Source organism: Oncorhynchus clarkii, chromosome 17 (genome assembly GCF_045791955.1).
Source record: "Oncorhynchus clarkii lewisi isolate Uvic-CL-2024 chromosome 17, UVic_Ocla_1.0, whole genome shotgun sequence".
NCBI lineage: Eukaryota > Metazoa > Chordata > Actinopteri > Salmoniformes > Salmonidae > Oncorhynchus > Oncorhynchus clarkii.
This window is the reverse complement of record NC_092163.1, coordinates 77318760-77342275: the sequence shown is the minus strand read 5'-3', so window position 1 is coordinate 77342275 and position 23516 is coordinate 77318760. Positions and strand designations below refer to the sequence as shown.

The window sequence follows — 23516 nt, the reverse complement described above, 5'->3', positions numbered from 1 at the left end:
AACTGATGATGTCACCTACTAAATGTCACCAATCACAAAAAAGTCACCTTGTTCCTTCTACTATTACAACTTTCGAGAGTTAATTTAAAGCCGGACTGAGGGGGGGGGCCGCTGTTCTCTTCTTCTGTTCCTCCGTGTATTTCATAATGAACGAGAGGGTTCGGTATATGGCCAATAAACCACAGCTATGGGCTGTTCTAAAGTACGACACAACGCAGAGTGCCTGGATACAGCCCTTAGCCGTGGTATATTGGCCATATACCACAAACCCCCTGAGGAGCCTCATTGCTATTATAAACTGGTTACCAAGGTAATTAGAGCAGTAAAAATAAGTGTTTTGTCACAACCAGCATTCAGGGCTCGAACCACCCTGGTTTATAAATGTGTTTATCCTCCTCCTTCCTGAGATGTGGTACAGTGTCATTCTACCATTTTGTTTCACTCTTCTGTTCCTTCATATCTATTTCCTCATTCTCTTCTCATATCCAGAGATGATGAGGAGGTGTCCGTTTTCTCTCTGTCTGACCAGAGGTCCGTGGTGTTGGAGGTGACCGTCACCAACATGCCCTCTGAACCTCTGTACCCTGAGAAGGACGGTGACGATGCCCATGCCGCCCAGCTACTGGTGACCCTGCCAGACACCCTGTCCTACTCTGGCTTCAGGGGACAACAGGTACGCCACATTGTTCTGTAGTCTGTATAAAACGTAACTCCTTGTTAAGGGGTGCTGAGCTGAAGACAACTTGTAGAAGTAGAGCCCACACACCCATACGGTACCTTTTAATAAGCCAGTTAGTACAACACTACGATCCAAGAGTGGATCTAACCCTGTGACCCGGCCTGGAATAACCCTGACTAACTTTGGCCACGTAATACTCAGGGCCCTATGTATGGCCACATCAGTAGAGGAGTTAACTGTCTACTGTCTCCCATCCATCCTGAGTTAACTGTCTACTGTCTCCCATCCATGCTGAGTTAACTGTCTCCTGTCTCCCGTCCATCCTGAGTTAACTGTCTCCCATCCATCCTGAGTTAACTGTCTACTGTCTCCCATCCATCCTGAGTTAACTGTCTCCCATCCATCCTGAGTTAACTGTCTACTGTCACCCATCCATCCTGAGTTAACTGTCTACTGTCACCCATCCATCCTGAGTTAACTGTCTACTGTCTCCCATCCATCCTGAGTTAACTGTCTCCTGTCACCCATCCATCCTGAGTTAACTGTCTCCCATCCATCCTGAGTTAACTGTCTAGTGTCTCCCATCCATCCTGAGTTAACTGTCTACTGTCTCCCGTCCATCCTGAGTTAACTGTCTCCTGTCACCCATCCATCCTGAGTTAACTGTCTCCCATCCATCCTGAGTTAACTGTCTACTGTCTCCCATCCATCCTGAGTTAACTGGCTCCTGTCACCCATCCATCCTGAGGTAATGGAACTCTGTTGATCCTGACTGTGTTTCCTGTTTCCTGTGTGTAGGTGGTGTGTCAGGCCAATCAGAATGGCTCTCAGGCAGAGTGTGAGCTGGGAAACCCCCTGAAGAGAGATTCTATCCTGAAGTTCTACATCATCCTCGGCACCTCTGCTATCACCATAGAGACCACGGAACTCACTGTCAACCTCCTGCTGGCTACGTAAGTCTTGGATGGGAAACCACTGACAGTTTAGGTTCTGAATGAGTCAGTCTCCAGGACCAAAATAAACCTAGACCTGGCCTTAAAAAATGCTCAATCGATAATCTGAAAGTGCTTCTTGGTCCTGAGCTCAATATGTGTCCAGGAAACCTAAGTGTCTTCCTGTGTCTCTCCTCAGCAGTTGGTCCATTTAACTCAGTGTTAGTTTCCTCCTAGTGTCTGTGATGTAATGTATCCTCACTGTGTGTGGGGTTGCCTCCTCCTCAGTATCAGTGAGCAGCCAGACCTGGCCCCAGTCACAGCTGTGGCTAAAGTCGTCATAGAGCTCCCTCTGGCTGTCAGCGGGTAAGCACTGAACTCTAGGTTATCACTAAGGATTTGTCCCCATGCTTCTCTAGTGCATTTTCTCTCTCTCTCTCTCTCTCTCTCTCTCTCTCTCTCTCTCTCTCTCTCTCTCTCTGATGTCTCTCTCTCTCTCTCTCTCTGATGTCTCTCTCTCTCTCTCTCTCTCTGATGTCTCTCTCCTCTCGCTGTTCTCTCTCTCTCTCTCTCTGATGTCTCTCTCCTCTCGCTGTTCTCTCTCTCTCTCTCTCTCTCGGATGTCTCTCTCCTCTCGCTGTTCTCTCTCTCTCTCTCTCTCTCTCTCTCTGATGTCTCTCTCCTCTCGCTGTTCTCTCTCTCTCTCTCTCTCTCTCTCTCTCTCTCTGATGTCTCTCTCTCTCTCTCTCTCTCTGATGTCTCTCTCTCTCTCTCTCTCTCTGATGTCTCTCTCCTCTCGCTGTTCTCTCTCTCTCTCTCTCTCTGATGTCTCTCTCCTCTCGCTGTTCTCTCTCTCTCTCTCTCGGATGTCTCTCTCCTCTCGCTGTTCTCTCTCTCTCTCTCTCTCTGATGTCTCTCTCGCTCTCTCTCTCTCTCTCTCCCCCTTCCTCTCTAATTTCCTTAAAATCATCACTAATCCAACATGACTGGATAAGTGAAAGCAGAAGAAAAAAAACGTGGGAAAAAATAAATGTCCCAGGAAGAAAGGATAGGAAAGATGGAATATTTTCCAGAGGTATTTGAACAGGGTACTCTATGTCAATCTGCCACAGTAAACAATGGTACCACTAACCCTCTGTCCACTAACCCACTAACCCTCTGTCCACTAACCCACTAACCCTCTGTCCATTAACCCACTAACCCTCTGTCCACTAACCCACTAACCCTCTGTCCATTAACCCACTAACCCTCTGTCCATTAACCCACTAACCCTAACCCACTAACCCTCTGTCCATTAACCCACTAACCCTCTGTCCATTAACCCACTAACCCTAACCCACTAACCCTCTGTCCACTAACCCACTAACCTTCTGTCCACTAACCCACTAACCCTCTGTCCATTAACCCACTAACCCTAACCCTAACCCACTAACCCTAACCCATTAACCCACTAATCCCCTGTCCATTAACCCACTAACCCTCTGTCCACTAACCCACTAACCCACTAACCCTCTGTCCACTAACCCTCTGTCCACTAACCCTAACCCACTAACCCTCTGTCCATTAACCCACTAACCCTAACCCTGTGTCTGTTTCTGTGTTGATTAAGGGTGGCCCGGCCACACCAGCTGTTCTTCAGTGGGGCTGTGAAGGGGGAGAGCGCTATGGAGACTCTGGACGACGTGGGCAGCGCTCTGGAGTTTGAGTTTACGGTGATATTGTTTGATTGAGCGATTACTTTTATTTGACAATTAAAACTAGCCAACAGAAAATATTAAAATATTACGGTAACATACTAGCGAGGACACCGGTAGACAGGTGGGGGGCGACACGATATCTAATTTAGGTAGGACAGCGGTAGACAGGTGGGAGGCGGGGGGCAACACGGTGACATACTAGCGAGGACACCGGTAGACAGGTGGGGGGCGACACGATATCTAATTTAGGTAGGACAGCGGTAGACAGGTGGGAGGCGGGGGGCAACACGGTAACATACTAGCGAGGACACCGGTAGACAGGTGGGGGGCGACACGATATCTAATTTAGGTAGGACAGCGGTAGACAGTGTTAAAAAATATCAGATAATGCTTTTATTTCCCATTTGACACATTTTAAGCGCATAGACAATCAGGAGATTTGGGGAGGGGGGGGGGGGCAGGAACACCCATATGCAGGAACACCCAGAATTGCGGGCCGCATCTCACACTATTGGATGAGTTCGAGACCTTGGACAAGCTCACAAATAAATCACATGAAAGCCAGTGAGGGCTAAGGCAAAAACAGAAAGTATGCATTGTATTGTTTACATGGCAAAATGATTTAACAATGCACCAGGAGTACAGCACAGGTACTCGCACGCACCAACTGACATTGTAACAATAATCAACAGCCCAATGGAAACCAAAGGGCACACTTATACAAATACTAATCAGTGGCAATAGGGGACAGGTGTGTGTAATGAAAGTTACGGAGGGATCCGTGACACTTCCCGGGAAAATGTTTGTCTGAGGTTGCAAAACAGTTACCAAGGCGGCTAGGATTAGCAAAGGCTCAATTGTAAGCATATTTCAAATAATAATTTGTTTCGATCATAAACATGTTATATTGACTGTGTTTCATTCAACTAATAAATCAATCCTCCGTGTTTTGATTAGGTGACCAACACTGGGCCGTCCCTGCAGACTCTAGGCTCTGCCTTCCTCAACATAATGTGGCCTCATGAGCTGTCCAATGGGAAGTGGCTCCTGTACCCCACCGCGTTTCACTTCAAGGGCCATCCAGAAACCCACTGTAGACCCCACACCTCCCTCAACCCACGGAAGTTCTCCCACAGCTCTCCTGAAGACCAGCCACAGGCTACAGTACGTGTACTAGCACAGGAAAATACATTCCTTTCTCTTTGCCAACAATGCCAAAGTCAATATCAATAGTAAACAAGTATAGTATAAAGTAAGGTAGAACAAAAACATAGAAATAAGAAGAACACGAGAAAGTAAATAACAGACTGAGCAGGTGAATCCAGGTGAATCCAAGTGAATCCAGGTAAATCCAGGTGAATCCAGGTGTATCCAGGTGAATCCAGGTAAATCCAGGTGAATCCAGGTAAATCCAGGTGAATCCAGGTGTATCCAGGTGAATCCAGGTAAATCCAGGTGAATCCAGGTGTATCCAGGTGAATCCAGGTAAATCCAGGTGAATCCAGGTGTGTCCAGGTGAATCCAGGTAAATCCAGGTGAATCCAGGTGTATCCAGGTGAATCCAGGTAAATCCAGGTGAATCCAGGTGTGTCCAGGTGAATCCAGGTGTATCCAGGTGTATCCAGGTGAATCCAGGTGAATCCAGGTGTGTCCAGGTGAATCCAGGTAAATCCAGGTGAATCCAGGTGTATCCAGGTGAATCCAGGTAAATCCAGGTAAATCCAGGTAAATCCAGGTGAATCCAGGTGAATCCAGGTGAATCCAGGTAAATCCAGGTGAAAGCTATGATCCCTTATTGATGTCACCTTTTAAATCCACTTCAGTGTAGATGAAGTGGAGGAGACGGGTTAAAGAAGCATTTTTAATTCTTGAAACAATTGAGACATGGATTGTGTATTTAAGTGGCTGCTGCATTCATATAGATGATGTCACCATATTCTAGGACTGATCGGAACGTCAACGGAATAATCTGCTTTCTACTATTAGGCGAGAGGCGGGGCCTATTTCTATAGAAGACGCCCATATTTGTTAGGCCATAAGTAGCAAATAGAAGTTTAAAACTTGTAATGTTCACACGAATTTAAATTGATAAAAAGATCTAACACAACATTAGGTGATAATGTATGGATTATTATGGATTTATAATCAGCTACAGTTGAAGTTGGAATTTTACATATACTTAGGTTAGAGTCATTAAAACTCGGTTTTCCACCACTCCACAAATGTCTTGTTAACAAACTATAGTTTTGGCAAGTCGGTTAGCACATCTACTTTGTGAATGACACAAGTCATTTTTCCAACAATTGTTTATAGATTATTTCACTTATAATTCACTGTATCAAAATTCCAGTGGGTCAGAAGTTTACATACACTAAGTTGACTGTGCCTGTAAACAGCTTGGAAAATTCCAGAAAATAATGTCATGGCTTTAGAAGCTTCTGATAGGCTAATTGACATAATTTGAGTCAATTGGAGGTGTACCTGTTGATGTATTTCAAGGTCTACCTTCAAACTCAGTGCCTCTTTGCTTGACATCATGGGAAAATCAAAAGAAATCAGCCAAGACATCAGAAAATAATTTGTAGACCTCCACAAGTCTGGTTCATCCTTGGGAGCAATTTCAAAATGCCTGAAGGTACCATGTTCATCTGTACAAACAATGGTATGCAAGTATAAACACCATGGGACCACGCAGCTGTCATACCACTCATGAAGGAGATGAGTTTTGTCTCCTAGAGATGAACGTACTTTGGTGTGAAAAGTGCAAATCAATCCCAGAACAACAGCAAAGGACCTTGTGAAGATGCTCGAGGAAACAGGTACAAAAGTATCTATATCCACAGTAAAACGAGACCTATACCGCTCAGCAAGGAAGAAGACACGGCTCAAAAACCGGCATAAAAAAGACAGACTACGGTTTGCACCTGCATATGGGGACAAAGATCGTACTTTTTGGAGAAATGTCCTCTGGTCTGATGAAACAAAAATAGAACTGTTTGGCCATAATGACCATTGTTATGTTTGGAGGAAACGGGGAGGCTTGCAAGCCGAAGAACACCATCCCAACCGTGAAGCACGTGGGTGGGAGCATCATGTTGTGGGGGTGCTTTGCTGCAGGAGGGACTGGTGCTCTTCAAAAAATAGATGGCATCATGAGGGAGGGAAATTGATGTGGATCTATTGAATCAACATCTATAAACACCAGTCAGGAAGTGAAAGCTTGGTTGCAAAATGGTCCCAAAAACTAGAAAAAGCTCAAACAAAGTTTATTCACCCACTGGGTCATACAGCTGCAAGGCATGATTACACAAGAACATATATTTATAACCTTCTGATAGGTCAACGTCGTACACATCTAGACAGCCAATACATCTCTGTTGCTAGGCAGGAATTGAATTGTTTCCTCTCACTGGTGTAGTCACAGCCCTGTCTGTCACTACAACCTTTTATGGGCGTGGGTGTGTATGTGTGAGATTGTACTGCAGTAGGAGAGATGTTATGGTGGGCCTCTCTGGCCCCTTTCCCAGACGTTTCTGCATCTGTTGATTTGATCCGGAGACACATTCCTCCCTCCTCCCCCGTTCCGCAGACGGCCTGCCATATCAGAGACTAAAAAGTGCCTTTCACCTCCATCTTCAGAAATATGAAGTTTCTACTCCATATTTCTTCGTCCCATCTACCCTTCATTGACCCCAACACATGCATTCCTGATACATGTCATGTAATTCATGACTTCTAGTGTGGTAACTTGAATCAGTACATTTCAAGCTAGAGTCTAACAATAGCAAGTGTTTTCTTTGCAGCTGGCCTATCTAAGAAGAAATCTCTCAGTTCTGCCCCCCCCCAGGACAAGACTCGTGACAATAAACGTCAACCTGCTTGTTGCGTTTCCTTGGAAACATCCAAAACAAGCAAAATAGAAAACAAAATATGTTTTATATTCACCTCAGTCTACAAACAAGTGCACCGGAAGAAATTGCCCAAGTCTTCAATTTACACAACTCTTAATAAACAATAAACAACTTATATCACAACTTATAATAAACAAGTTATTGTAAACAATAAGTGCCGTCTTCTGTTTCCTGTCCCTGTGAACAGTTCAGGAGGAAGGGGCGATCCCACCCGGAAGAGGAGGGGCATGTGATGACCAAGGGCAGTCTGGGTAGGACCACGCCCGCTGTGGCTGCCTCCGAGAGACGGAAGTCACTCAAACTGGTGAGTGAGGGAGGGAGTGAGGGAGAGAGGGAGGGAGGGAGAGGGGGGAGAGAGGAGGGAAGAGAGAGAGAGGGGTAGAAGGTGGGAGGGAGGAGGGTGAGGGAGGGTAGATGGAGGATAGGGGGGAGAGAGAGGGGTAGAAGGTGGGGGAGAGGGAGAGGGAGGAGAGAGGTAGGAGGGGGAGGGAGGGAGGGGAGAGAGAGGGTTAGAAGTTGGGAGAGAGAGGGTTAGAAGTTGGGGGAGAGGAGGAGAGAGGTAGGAGGGGGATAAGGGGAGAGGAGAGAGGGAGGGGGGAGAGAGGGAGGGGGATAGAGGGAGATGGGGGGAGAGGGAGATGGGTATAGGGGGATCGGGAGGAGGGAGAGAAACAGAGGTAGGAGGGGGGTTGTAAACCAAATGTCAGATTCAGTTGACCTGCACAGTAGAAATAAGCTCTAAACCCTAAGATGCACAGCATCCTTACTGCTAGTTTGACTGGGCAGGAAAGGGGGAAGGGGGATACCTAGTCAGTTGTGCAACTGAATTCCGTTCAACTGAAATGTGTCTTCCGCATTTAACCCAACCCCATCTGAATCAGAGATTGAATACCGACCCTGCTATTCTCATCACTAGTCTCCCCCCCCCCCCATCTGAATCAGAGATTGAATACCGACCCTGCTATTCTCATCACTAGTCTCCCCCCCCTCCCCCCCGTCTGTCTGTAGGACTGTCTGCTGGGTTCAGCGCGCTGCGTCCTTTTCCAGTGTCCTCTCCTCAGCTTCTCTGGCTCTGCTGTCCTCAAGATCCAGGGACGTTTGTGGAACAGTACCTTCCTGGAGGTAAAACACCACGTCACGTATCACAGTGTGTTAATAAAGACTACTGTTCCCACAATGCAATGCATTGCATGCAATGCATGTTGATAAAATTGTATGGCCTTTATTGGCCACACACCTCTGTGCTTTGCTAGCTGAATCATCTGGTTATTAAAAGAAAACACATGTTTTGTCATATCTGTGGTATGTGGTCTGATGTAACACGGCTGTCAGCCAATCAGCTTTCAGTGCTCAAACCACCCACTCAACATCTCAACGCTCCCATACTGGAGACCCCTCAACATCTCAATTCTCAGATACTAGAAGCCCCTCCACATCTCAACGCTCCCATACCGGAGACCCCTCAACATCAACTCCCATACTGGAGACCCCTCAACATCTCAACTCCCATACTAGAGACCCCTCCACATCTCAACTCCCATACTAGAGACCCCTCCACATCTCAACTCCCATACTAGAGACCCCTCCACATCTCAACTCCCATACCGGAGACCCCTCAACATCTCAACTCCCATACTGGAGACCCCTCAACATCTCAACTCCCATACTAGAGACCCCTCCACATCTCAACTCCCATACTAGAGACCCCTCCACATCTCAACTCCAATACTAGAGACCCCTCCACATCTCAACTCCCATACTAGAGACCCCTCCACATCTCAACTCCCATACTAGAGACCCCTCAACATCTCAACTCCCATACTAGAGACCCCTCAACATCTCAACTCCCATACTAGAGACCCCTCAACATCTCAACTCTCCCATACCGGAGACCCCTCAACATCTCAACTCCCATACTAGAGACCCCTCAACATCTCAACTCCCATACCGGAGACCCCTCAACATCTCAACTCCCATACTAGAGACCCCTCAACATCTCAACTCTCCCATACCGGAGACCCCTCAACATCTCAACTCCCATACTAGAGACCCCTCCACATCTCAACTCCCATACCGGAGACCCCTCAACATCTCAACTCCCATACTAGAGACCCCTCCACATCTCAACTCCCATACTAGAGACACCTCAACAACTCAACTCTCCCATACCGGAGACCCCTCAACATCTCAACTCCCATACTAGAGACCCCTCAACATCTCAACTCCCATACTAGAATCCCCTCAACATCTCAACTCACATACTAGAGACCCCTCAACATCTCAACTCCCATACTAGAGACCCCTCAACATCTCAACTCCCATACTAGAGACTCCTCAACATCTCAACTCCCATACTAGAGACCCCTCAACATCTCAACTCCCATACTAGAGACCCCTCAACATCTCAACTCCCATACTAGAGACCCCTCAACCTCAACTCCCATACTAGAGACCCCTCAACATCAACTCCCATACTAGAGACCCCTCAACATCTCAACTCCCATACTAGAGACCCCTCAACATCTCAACTCCCATACTAGAGACCCCTTAACATCTCAACTCTTCCATACCAGAGACCCCTCAACATCTCAACTCTCCCATACCAGAGACCCCTCGACATCTCAACTCCCATACCAGAGACCCCTCGACATCTCAACTCCCATACTAGAGACCCCTCAACATCTCAACTCCCATACTAGAGACCCCTCAACATCAACTCCCATACTAGAGACCCCTCAACATCTCAACTCCCATACTAGAGACCCCTCAACATCTCAACTCCCATACTAGAGACCCCTCAACATCAACTCCCATACTAGAGACCCCTCAACATCTCAACTCCCATACTAGAGACCCCTCAACATCTCAACTCCCATACTAGAGACCCCTCAACATCTCAACTCCCATACTAGAGACCCCTCAACATCTCAACTCCCATACTAGAGACCCCTCAACATCTCAATTCCCATACTAGAGACCCCTCAACATCAACTCCCATACTAGAGACCCCTCAACATCTCAACTCCCATACTAGAGACCCCTCAACATCTCAACTCCCATACTAGAGACCCCTCAACCTCAACTCCCATACTAGAGACCCCTCAACATCAATTCCCACACTAGAGACCCCTCAACATCAACTCCCATACTAGAGACCCCTCAACATCTCAACTCCCATACTAGAGACCCCTCAACATCAACTCCCATACTAGAGACCCCTCAACATCAACTCCCATACTAGAGACCCCTCAACATCTCAACTCCCATACTAGAGACCCCTCAACATCTCAACTCCCATACTAGAGACCCCTCAACATCAACTCCCATACTAGAGACCCCTCAACATCTCAACTCCCATACTAGAGACCCCTCAACATCTCAACTCCCATACTAGAGACCCCTCAACATCTCAACTCCCATACTAGAGACCCCTCAACATCTCAACTCCCATACTAGAGATCCCTCAACATCTCAACTCCCATACTAGAGACCCCTCAACATCTCAACTCCCATACTAGAGACCCCTCAACATCTCAACTCCCATACTAGAGACCCCTCAACATCTCAACTCCCATACTAGAGACCCCTCAACATCTCAACTCCCATACTAGAGACCCCTCAACATCTCAACTCCCATACTAGAGACCCCTAAACATCTCAACTCCCATACTAGAGACCCCTCAACATCTCAACTCCCATACTAGAGACCCCTCAACATCTCAACTCCCATACTAGAGACCCCTCAACATCTCAACTCCCATACTAGAGACCCCTCAACATCTCAACTCTCCCATACTAGAGACCCCTCAACATCTCAACTCTCCCATACTAGAGACCCCTCAACATCTCAACTCCCATACTAGAGACCCCTCAACATCTCAACTCCCATACTAGAGACCCCTCAACATCTCAACTCCCATACTAGAGACCCCTCAACATCTCAACTCCCATACTAGAGACCCCTCAACATCTCAACTCCCATACTAGAGACCCCTCAACATCTCAACTCCCATACTAGAGACCCCTCAACATCAACTCCCATACTAGAGACCCCTCAACATCTCAACTCCCATACTAGAGACCCCTCAACATCTCAACTCCCATACTAGAGACCCCTCAACCTCAACTCCCATACTAGAGACCCCTCAACATCAACTCCCACACTAGAGACCCCTCAACATCTCAACTCCCATACTAGAGATTCCTCAACATCTCAACTCCCATACTAGAGACCCCTCAACATCTCAACTCTCCCATACCAGAGACCCCTCGACATCTCAACTCTCCCATACCAGAGACCCCTCGACATCTCAACTCCCATACCAGAGACCCCTCGACATCTCAACTCCCATACTAGAGACCCCTCAACATCTCAACTCCCATACTAGAGACCCCTCAACATCAACTCCCATACTAGAGACCCCTCAACATCAACTCCCATACTAGAGACCCCTCAACATCTCAACTCCCATACTAGAGACCCCTCAACATCTCAACTCCCATACTAGAGACCCCTCAACATCAACTCCCATACTAGAGACCCCTCAACATCTCAACTCCCATACTAGAGACCCCTCAACATCTCAACTCCCATACTAGAGACCCCTCAACATCTCAACTCCCATACTAGAGACCCCTCAACATCTCAACTCCCATACTAGAGACCCCTCAACATCTCAACTCTCCCATACTAGAGACCCCTCAACATCTCAACTCTCCCATACTAGAGACCCCTCAACATCTCAACTCCCATACTAGAGACCCCTCAACATCTCAACTCCCATACTAGAGACCCCTCAACATCTCAACTCCCATACTAGAGACCCCTCAACATCTCAACTCCCATACTAGAGACCCCTCAACATCTCAACTCCCATACTAGAGACCCCTCAACATCTCAACTCCCATACTAGAGACCCCTCAACATCAACTCCCATACTAGAGACCCCTCAACATCTCAACTCCCATACTAGAGACCCCTCAACATCTCAACTCCCATACTAGAGACCCCTCAACCTCAACTCCCATACTAGAGACCCCTCAACATCAACTCCCACACTAGAGACCCCTCAACATCTCAACTCCCATACTAGAGACCCCTCAACATCTCAACTCCCATACTAGAGACCCCTCAACATCTCAACTCTCCCATACCAGAGACCCCTCGACATCTCAACTCTCCCATACCAGAGACCCCTCGACATCTCAACTCCCATACCAGAGACCCCTCGACATCTCAACTCCCATACTAGAGACCCCTCAACATCAACTCCCATACTAGAGACCCCTCAACATCTCAACTCCCATACTAGAGACCCCTCAACATCAACTCCCATACTAGAGACCCCTCAACATCAACTCCCATACTAGAGACCCCTCAACATCTCAACTCCCATACTAGAGACCCCTCAACATCTCAACTCCCATACTAGAGACCCCTCAACATCAACTCCCATACTAGAGACCCCTCAACATCTCAACTCCCATACTAGAGACCCCTCAACATCTCAACTCCCATACTAGAGACCCCTCAACATCTCAACTCCCATACTAGAGACCCCTCAACATCTCAACTCCCATACTAGAGATCCCTCAACATCTCAACTCCCATACTAGAGACCCCTCAACATCTCAACTCCCATACTAGAGACCCCTCAACATCTCAACTCCCATACTAGAGACCCCTCAACATCTCAACTCCCATACTAGAGACCCCTCAACATCTCAACTCCCATACTAGAGACCCCTCAACATCTCAACTCCCATACTAGAGACCCCTAAACATCTCAACTCCCATACTAGAGACCCCTCAACATCTCAACTCCCATACTAGAGACCCCTCAACATCTCAACTCCCATACTAGAGACCCCTCAACATCTCAACTCCCATACTAGAGACCCCTCAACATCTCAACTCTCCCATACTAGAGACCCCTCAACATCTCAACTCTCCCATACTAGCAGAACGGGGACGGGGGGGACACACTTTGCATTGTACTTTGACTGTGTAGGGTGCCGTCTTTTGGATGGGACGTTAAACGGGTGTCCTGACTCTCTGAGGTCATTAAAGATACCATGGTACTTATTGTAAGAGTTAGGGGTGTTAACCCCGGTGTCCTGAGGTCATTAAAGATCCCATGGTACTCATCGTAAGAGTAGGGGTGTTAACCCCGGTGTCCTGACTCTCTGAGGTCATTAAAGATCCCATGGTACTCATCGTAAGAGTAGGGGTGTTAACCCTGGTGTCCTGACTCTCTGAGGTCATTAAAGATACCATGGTACTCATCGTAAGAGTAGGGGTGTTAACCCCGGTGTCCTGACTAAATTCTCAATCTGGCCCTCAAACCATCACGGTCACCTAATAATCCCTACTTTACAATAGCCTCTTTCATCCCTCTCCTCTCCCCTGTAACTATTCTCCAGGTCGTTGCTGTAAATGAGAACGTGTTCTCAGTCAACTTACCTGGTAAAATAACGGATAAATAAAAAATAAAATAAATAACTAAATTTATAAATCAACATTAGCCATCAATGTCCAACTTCTTTGTCATGTACAGTATTAGTAAGGAAACAATGAGCAGGATTCATAGTAATGGACTAAAGCACAGTGTCTCAAAAGTGGGGATCCAGTGAGTTTACATGGTGTAATACCATACAATATTATTAATGTACATAGGAGGGAGCGAGGGAGCGAGGGAGAGGGGGGATAGGGGGAGCGAGGGAGATGGGGGAGAGAGGGTAGGGGGAGGGGGGAGAGAGGGTAGGGGGGAGGGGGAGAGAGGGTAGGGGGGAGGGGGAGAGAGGGAGATGGGGGGAGAGAGGGGAGATGGTGGATAGGGGGAGAGAGGGAGAGATGGGGGAGAGGGTAGGGGAGAGGGGGGATGGGGGGAGAGAGGGTAGGGGGGAAGGGGGAGAGAGGGAGATGGGGGAGAGAGGGAGAGATGGGGGAGGGGGAGATGGGGGGAGAGAGGGAGAGGGGGGAGAGAGGGAGAGATGGGGGATAGGGGGAGAGATGGGGGAGAGGGTAGGGGAGATGGGGGGAGATGGGGGGGGGAAGAGAGGGAGATGGGGGAAGAGGGGGGAGGGGGGAAAGAGGGAGATGGAGAGAGAGGGAGGGGGGATAGGGGGGAAAGAGGGAGATGGGGGATAGGGGGAGAGAGTTAGGGGGGAAAGAGGGAGATGGGGGATATGGGGAGAGAGATAGGGGGGAAAGAGGGAGATGGGGGATAGGGGGAGAGAGATAGGGGGGAAAGAGGGAGATGGGGGATAGGGGGAGAGAGATAGGGGGGAGAGAGGGAGATGGGGGATAGGGGGAGAGAGATAGGGGGGGAAAGAGGGAGATGGGGATAGGGGGAGAGAGATAGGGGGGAAAGTGGGGGATAAGGGGAGAGAGATAGGGGGGAAAGAGGGAGATGGGGGATAGGGGGAGAGAGATAGGGGGGAGAGAGGGAGATGGGGGATAGGGGAGGATAGAGTAAATAAATAATAAATGCATTGTATTTTAAATCTAAAATCCTTAGTTACGACATCAAGATTTGGTCTGGAATACTATTTAAATGATTGTTGAAGAACAATATTCCTTCCCAGGGCCCGAGACTTGGTTTATCTCGCCATGCACTGCCAGTCTATGCTATTTTTCTTTAAATATGAGATAATATTTATCCCCATCGAGTTATGAGGGGGTCGCTGATGAATTTACTCTTCTCTCTTCTCTCTCTCTTCTCTATTCTTCTCTCTCTCTTCTCTCTCTCTTTTCTATTCTTCTCTCTCTCTCTCTTCTCTCTTCTCTCTCTCTCTTCTCTCTTCTTCTCTCTTCTTCTCTCTTCTCTCTCTTCTTCTCTCTCTCTTCTTCTCCCTCTTCTCTCCTCTCTCTCTTCCTCTCTTCTTCTCTCTTCTCTCTCTTCTTCTCTCTCTCTTCTTCTCCCTCTTCTCTCTTCTCTCTATCTTCTCTATCTTCTCTCTCCTTCTCTCCTCTTCTTCTCTTCTTCTCTCTTCTTCTCTTCTTCTCTCTTCTCTCTTCTTCTCTCTCTCTTCTTCTCTTCTCTCTTCTCTCTCTCTTCCTCGTCTCTCTTCTTCTCTCTTCTTCTCTCTTCTCTCTCTCTTCTCTCAGGAGTTCCCATCAGTCAGTGCTCTGGAGCTGCTGGTAAGAGCCAACATCACAGTCAAGTCGAGCATCAAACACCTGGTGCTGAGGGATGCTGCCGCACAGGTAACACACACACACACACACACACACACACACACACACTTAACCATTCACATGCATAACTAGGGCCAGGCTTTTCCTGACCATGGCGCTGAGCTCTAACTACTAGTGATACATACACATTAAAGACAAGACACTTCGCAATAAAACACTCATTACTTTATATGACTGTGTTTCCCCTGTAGGTCCCAGTGATGATTTACCCAGAGGTTGGTCTGACTGCCCAGTACTGGATCCCCTGGTGGTGGATTCTCATAGCCATCCTGGCTGGTATCCTGGTGTTGTCCCTGATGGTCTGCATCCTCTGGAAGGTACCAACACCTAGTATAACACAGAATAAAGCACCTCTATTACTGTTCCTACATATCTCTATTATCCTGGTGCTGTCTCTGCTGGTCTGCATCCTCTGGAAGGTACCAACACCTAGTATAACACAGAATAAGCACCTCTATTACTGTTCCTACATATCTCTATTATCCTGGTGCTGTCTCTGCTGGTCTGCATCCTCTGGAAGGTACCAACACCTAGTATAACACAGAATAAGCACCTCTATTACTGTTCCTACATATCTCTATTATCCTGGTGCTGTCTCTGCTGGTCTGCATCCTCTGGAAGGTACCAACACCTAGTATAACACAGAATAAGCACCTCTATTACTGTTCCTACATATCTCTATTATCCTGGTGCTGTCTCTGCTGGTCTGCATCCTCTGGAAGGTACCAACAACTTCAATAGTAGACTAAACACCTCTATTACTGGGCCTTACATACTATATAATCAGAGGTGGAAAAAGTACTAAATTGTCATACTTGAGTAAAAGTAAAGATACATTAATAGAAAATGACTCAAGTAAAAGTGAGTCACCCAGTAAAATACTACTTGAGTAAAACTCTAAAAGTATTTGGTTTTAAATGTACTTAAGTACAATGGTGGACAAAGTACTACATTTTCATATTTGAATTAAAGTACAAAGTACATGCGAACCATCAAATTCCTGATATTAAGAAAACCAGACAACACAATGTCCTTATTATTGTTATTTTTTGACAACCAGAGGTATACTCCATCACTCAGACATCATTTAATAACAAAGCATTGGTTTTCAGTGAGTCCTCCAGATCAGTAGGCAGTAGGGAGGACCAGGGATGTTCTCTGTTCAGTGAGTCCGCCTGATCAGAGGCAGTAGGGATGACCAGGGATGTTCTCTGTTCAGTGAGTCCGCCTGATCAGAGGCAGTAGGGAGGACCAGGGATGTTCTCTGTTCAGTGAGTCCTCCAGATCAGTAGGCAGTAGGGATGACCAGGGATGTTCTCTGTTCAGTGAGTCCGCCTGATCAGAGGCAGTAGGGAGGACCAGGGATGTTCTCTGTTCAGTGAGTCCTCCAGATCAGAGGCAGTAGGGAGGACCAGGGTTGTTCTCTGTTCAGTGAGTCCGCCTGATCAGAGGCAGTAGGGAGGACCAGGGATGTTCTCTGTTCAGTGAGTCTGCCAGATCAGTAGGCAGTAGGGAGGACCAGGGATGTTCTCGGTTTAGTGAGTCCTCCAGATCAGAGGCAGTAGGGATGACCAGGGATGTTCTCTGTTCAGTGAGTCTGCCAGATCAGTAGGCAGTAGGGAGGACCAGGGATGTTCTCTGTTTAGTGAGTCCTCCAGATCAGTAGGCAGTTGGGAGGACTAGGGATGTTCTCGTGATAAGTGTGTGAATTGAACCTTTTTCCTGTCCCTGCTAAGCATTCAAAATGTACTTTTGGGTGTCAAGGAAAACGTATTAAGTAAAAAAGTACATTATTTTCTTTAGGAATGCAGGGAAGTAAAAGTAAAAGTTGTCAAAAATATAAATAGTAACGCAAAGTAGAGATATCCCCCCAAAAATTACTTAATTAGTACTTTAATAAAGTATTTTTTACTTAAGTACTTTATACAACTGTATATAATCCTGGTTGGTATCCTGGTGCTCTGCTCATCATATATGACTATACCTACTGTAGTTACTATATTATCCTGGATGCCCCAGGGCAGTGATTGGGGACATTGCCCTGTGTAGGGTGCCGTCTTTCGGATGGGACGTTAAACGGGTGTCCTGACTCTCTGAGGTCATTAAAGATCCCATGGCACTTATCATAAGAGTAGGGGTGTTAACCCCGGTGTTCTGGCTAAATGCCCAATCTGGCCTTCATACCATCATGGACACCTAATCATCCCCAGTTTACAATTGGCTCATTTATTCTCTCCTCCTCTCCCTTGAAACTATTCCCCAGGTCGATGCTGTAAATCAGAATGAGTTCTCAGCAGGGGTTGGAAACTTTTCAAGGAACAGAACCAGAAACCAGAAATTTTCAGAGGAATGGAAACCGAAAAGGGAACAAAAGTTCTCTCTCCTGCTCTGGAACATAACCGTTATTTTCACATCTTTAAAACCGGTTAATAACTTAATTTTTTTTATTCCAAAAAATATTCCTAATGTCTAGTTTAAAATTCTGTAACGTTCAACACTTCAAGCCCCCTCCATGTCCACCCCCCCCCTCTCACTCTCTTCCCACCCGTGAAATTTCAGCCGCATCTGGTGCCTGCACTTATCTGACCAATCAAACATGAAAACAACTACGTTCCCCAGAGCAACCTGCTCTATAAGCGCTAATTGATTAATGAGCTAAATGAATGAGGTAAATAAATTAGGTAAATGAATAAGCTAAATGAATAAGCTAAATGAATGAGATAAATGAATGAGGTAAATGAATGAGGTAAATGAATGAGCTAAATGAATGAGCTAAATGAATGAGGTAAATGAATGAGGTAAATGTAAAATGATGTTGATTTCACAGGTAAAAAATAAAAATCTACTAAAAGGACCTATATGAACTGTTACTTCTTTGGGATTCGAACCGGTTTAGAACTTTATCTTCTGATCGGAACATCGGAATGATTTGAAAATGATTTTGGTTCCAACCCCTGGTTCTCACTCAACTTACCTGGTAAAATAAAGGTAACATAAATAAACACATGGCTGGTAAACTGGTGCTGACCCTGCATACTCTGGAAGGTCCACACACATCATACTGTATATTAGTTACTGTGCGTTGCTGCATATCCCTATTATTCTGGCTGGTATACTGCCGCTGGCCCACTGTTCTGCATACTGTGAAAGAAGACTATCCAACCCTATACTCTTATCATTCAATCATAATGTATTTTGTATCAAGCTGTGATCGACAGATCTTTGTTCTATTCTCCTCACCTCTCTGAGATAAGTCAGTTATTTATCTCTGCTCTAGTCCATCTCTAGTCCATCTCTCCTCACCTTATTTATCTCTGCTCTAGTCCATCTCTCCTCTCCTCATCTCTCCTCTCCTCATCTCTAGTCCATCTCTCCTCACCTTATTTATCTCTGCTCTAGTCCATCTCTCCTCTCCTCATCTCTAGTCCATCTCTCCTCACCTTATTTATCTCTGCTCTAGTCCATCTCTCCTCACCTTATTTATCTCTGCTCTAGTCCATCTCTCCTCTCCTCATCTCTCCTCTCCTCATCTCTAGTCCATCTCTCCTCATCTCTAGTCCATCTCTCCTCTCCCCATCTCTCCTCTCTACATCTCTAGTCCATCTCTCCTCTCCTCATCTCTCCTCTCCTCATCTCTAGTCCATCTCTCCTCATCTCTAGTCCATCTCTCCTCTCCCCATCTCTCCTCTCTACATCTCTAGTCCATCTCTCCTCTCCTCATCTCTCATCTCTCCTCTCCTCATCTCTAGTCCATCTCTCCTCACCTTATTTATCTCTGCTCTAGTCCATTTATCCTCTCCCCATCTTTCCTCTCCTCATCTCTAGTCCATCTCTCCTCATCTCTAGTCCATCTCTCCTCTCCCCATCTCTAGTCCATCTCTCCTCTCCTCATCTCTCATCTCTCCTCTCCTCATCTCTAGTCCATCTCTCCTCTCCACATCTCTAGTCCATCTCTCCTCTCCTCATCTCTATTCCATCTCTCCTCTCCACATCTCTAGTCCATCTCTCCTCTCCTCATCTCTCCTCTCCTCTCCTCTAGTCCATCTCTCCTCTCCACATCTCTAGTCCATCTCTCCTCTCCTCATCTCTAGTCCATCTCTCCTCACCTTATTTATCTCTGCTCTAGTCCATTTATCCTCTCCCCATCTCTCCTCTCCTCATCTCTAGTCCATCTCTCCTCATCTCTAGTCCATCTCTCCTCTCCCCATCTCTAGTCCATCTCTCCTCTCCTCATCTCTCATCTCTCCTCTCCTCATCTCTAGTCCATCTCTCCTCTCCACATCTCTAGTCCATCTCTCCTCTCCTCATCTCTAGTCCATCTCTCCTCTCCTCATCTCTATTCCATCTCTCCTCTCCACATCTCTAGTCCATCTCTCCTCTCCTCATCTCTCCTCTCCTCATCTCTAGTCCATCTCTCCTCTCCTCATCTCTAGTCCATCTCTCCTCTCCTCATCTCTAGTCCATCTCTCCTCTCCTCATCTCTAGTCCATCTCTCCTCTCCCCATCTCTAGTCCATCTCTCCTCTCCCCATCTCTAGTCCATCTCTCCTCTTTAGTCTGTACTTTTATTCACCTCCCTCCCTCCCTCCACTACATCTCTGTCGTAACTCCTTCTCCTCCCCCCTCTCCTCCTTCTCCTCTTCCTTCTCTTCCACCCTCTCCTCAGTGTGGGTTCTTCAAGCGTACAGAGCGTCACCCCCAGTACGAGACAGAATACTACCACGCCCACATGCACATTCAGCCCTCTGAGGTGGAGAAGCAGGCATCAGACCAATAGGTTCCTGCTTTCCCCTCCCCTCTCCCCCATGCGGTAAAACCACGCACCCTGGCCTGCCTCGTACTGGCATGCCCTAGTCTCTCAAGCCCTGCAGTTCCCCTTAGACACTGATCCAGTTTCAGTTTTGCGTTGCCTCCTCTAATGGCTAAGGTTAGGGGTTTTGGGGGATAGGTAAGCTGATCCTAGATCTGTGCTTAACGGACAGAGAGCTGTTGTGCTGCGTGCTGTGACTCTGCCTGCCGTGTGATCTTTGACCTTAAATTCTGTACCTGAAACTAGTTCATTCTGGAACAAGGAAGTTGTGTTCATGTTGCTAATAATTCTGGTTCTATTCATTAACATTATCACCTGGTCCCACACTTGATAACAATGTTAGAATGCCAGAATGAACATGTGTTCTCTGTTGTTCTTTTGTGTTTCTGACAAAAGGGTAGGGGGGGGGGTGAGCTGCAAGACTGTGGTGGTTGTAGGTCAAATGACAACGTGTGGCAGCACAATTTGTAATGTTTTGCAAGGCACTGGTGTGTTTTCTTTGCTTGTGTGGCACCTGTTTTACTGACGTTTCACAAGTCATCTGAACATTTAGGTTTGTGTGGCACATGCACAATCAAAAGCGAAAAAATCTCCTTTGGGTTACTCAGCGGCATCGGCAAAGTGCATTTTTTCATACGCTCTCTCCTTCCCTCCCCCTTCTCTCTCCCACTCCCTCCTTCCCTCCCCCCTTCTCTCTCCCACTCCCTCCTTCCCTCCCCCCTTCTCTCTCCCACTCCCCCCTTCCCTCCCCCCTTCTCTCTCCCACTCCCTCCTTCCCTCCCCCCTTCTCTCTCCCACTCCCTCCTTCCCCTCCCTTTTCTCTCCCACTCCCTCCTTCCCTCCCCCTTTTCTCTCCCACTCCCTCCTTCCCTCCCCCTTTTCTCTCCCACTCCCTCCTTCCCTCCCCCCTTCTCTCTCCCACTCCCTCCTTCCCTCCCCCCTTCTCTCTCACACTCCCTCCTTCCCTCCCCCCTTCTCTCTCCCACTCCCTCCTTCCCTCCCCACTTCTCTCTCCCACAGTGTGGTTTCTTCCGTCGGGTCCAGTATGAAGACCAAGTGCCTCAGTACCATGCGGTGAAGATTCCCCACCAGGACCTGCCCCAGTTCCATGAGAGCCAGAAGGCAGGGGTCCTCCACAAGAAAGAGTGGACTACACACTGGAGCGACGGAACCTCCTGATCGACAGCAACAACAAAAACAACAACAACAAGGAATTGAATAATAACAAACCCCCCCCCCCCCCGATTCAACCCACATGGCACTCACTAACTATGCGGTGTAATAAATGTGTGCACACAGACTGGCCGTGTACATTTGGGGCTACGTCCTCATTCTTCACCCTTCTTCTGAAGTGGACTTATTAATGCTGACTACTCTCTCCTGCATATTTATATGGACAGTGATGCTAACTTTCCACATCGTCTCTATAGTTCAGCATTTTGGATTTGAGATCAAATGTTCCGTATGAGGTGATAATGTCATCTTTCACTTGAGGGTATTATTTATACATATCTGATTTGCCATTTAGAAATGAAAGCACTTTATAGATCTAGTCCCCCTCATTTGAAGATGCCATAAGTTTTTGGACAAATTTCACTAATAGCGTCAAATGTAGTATTTGGTCCATTATTCCTAGCACACAATGACGACATCAAGCTTGTGACGATCCAAACATGTTGGATGTGTTAGATGGTTCTAAATACTTCTACATGAATGTGAATGCTAACATGATTATGGATAATCATGAATCATGAAAGACGATGAGTGAGAAAGTTACAGAGGGTCAAAGATCTTGCCCCCAAGACGTGCTAACCTCCATTGTTATTGGTAATTGGTAATGTTGTTATTGGTAATGTTGAGAGGTTAGCATGCTAACCTCCATTGTTATTGGTAATGTTGAGAGGTTAGCATGCTAACCTCCCTTGTTATTGGTAATGTTGAGAGGTCAGCATGCTAACCTCCCTTGTTATTGGTAATGTTGAGAGGTTAGCATGCTAACCTCCCTTGTTATTGGTAATGTTGAGAGGTTAGCATGGGAACCTCCCTTGTTATTGGTAATGTTGAGAGGTTAGCATGCTAACCTCCCTTGTTATTGGTAATGTTGACAGGTTAGCATGCTTTGCTGTAGCAAACTTTTTAACTTTTCTCACTCATCATTATCCACAATTCATTCATGATTTTTCTTAATCATGGCATTATCAGGATTGATATAGAACTGTTCACAAACATCTTATTTACTCACTTAGATGGAATATCACTCTAATCACCATTCAGTTCCTATTGGGCAAAACCCAAACAAAACACTATGACTGCATCCAAGAAGTGTATAGCTTGACGTACTCGTTGCATGCTAGAAATATGGGAGCAAATACTCAACTTTTGACTACTTTAGTACACTATAAGTACACATTTGTCCAAATACTTAAATCAGATATGAAAATACCCTCGATTAAAAGGTGACATTCTGTCTGTCACCTCATATGGGGCAGGGTAGCCTAGTGGTTGGGGCGTTGGACTAGTAAACGGAAGGTTGCAAGTTCAAACCCCCGAGCTGACAAGGTACAAATCTGTCGTTCTGCCCCTGAACAGGCTGTTCAACATTCCACTGTTCCTAGGCCGTCATTGACAATAAGAATTTGTTCTTAACTGACTTGCCTAGTTAAATAAAGGTAAAAAAATCAAATAAATATGAACAATTGATCTGAAATGAAGTATAGAGCCACATGTAAAAATGTTGCATCACTGTCCAAAGACATACACTACATAGTGTACATCAATATGGCATGAAAGTCCCGCCTACTTCCTGGATCATGTCCCACACGGTTTTGAAAGTGCCGTCAAAATATCATCAAATTCATGAAAACATGTCAACATGTTTCTGCACAATGCAGAAAACGCTCCGCCATTTCCTGGTTGCTAAAATTCTAATAGTTCGCCAGCTTTTCACACTTGGCATTCTCTCAACCAGCTTCACCTGGAATGCTTTTCCAACAGTGTTGAAGGAATTCCCACATATGCTGAGCACTTGTTTGCTGCTTTTCCTTCACTCTGCGGTCCCAAACCAACTAAATCCCAAACTATCACTCTCTTCCCAAACCAACTAAATTGGGTTTGAGGTCGGGTGATTGTGGAGGCCAGGTCATCTGATGCAGCACTACATCACTCTCCTTTTTGATCAAATAGCCCTTACACAGCCTGGAGATGTGTTGGGTCATTTTTCTGTTGAAAAACAAATCACTAAGTGCAAACCAGATGGGATGGCGTATCGCTGCAGAATGCTGTGGTAGC

The 23516-nt window shown here is 46.6% G+C and overlaps 1 protein-coding gene and 1 long non-coding RNA gene across 2 annotated transcripts in view; both read left to right on the top strand.

Moving 5' to 3' along the window:
* LOC139371446 (integrin alpha-7-like) overlaps window positions 1-22185 on the top strand; it is an 81643-nt gene extending 59458 nt beyond the window's left edge. The window contains exons 13-22 of the mRNA XM_071111868.1: window positions 490-673; window positions 1478-1632; window positions 1900-1977; window positions 3221-3323; window positions 4266-4472; window positions 7407-7523; window positions 8228-8341; window positions 15330-15428; window positions 15611-15736; window positions 21249-22185. Of these exons, the coding sequence (XP_070967969.1) occupies window positions 490-673; window positions 1478-1632; window positions 1900-1977; window positions 3221-3323; window positions 4266-4472; window positions 7407-7523; window positions 8228-8341; window positions 15330-15428; window positions 15611-15736; window positions 21249-21407 (1342 nt within the window). The 3' untranslated portion in view covers window positions 21408-22185. The remainder of the gene's footprint in view (window positions 1-489; window positions 674-1477; window positions 1633-1899; window positions 1978-3220; window positions 3324-4265; window positions 4473-7406; window positions 7524-8227; window positions 8342-15329; window positions 15429-15610; window positions 15737-21248) is intronic.
* LOC139371453 (uncharacterized) lies at window positions 4649-5566 on the top strand. The gene is made up of 4 exons (XR_011627230.1): window positions 4649-4683; window positions 4834-4853; window positions 4964-4993; window positions 5084-5566. It is a non-coding gene; the product is annotated as an uncharacterized lncRNA (long non-coding RNA).
* Window positions 22186-23516: the final 1331 nt, after the last annotated feature.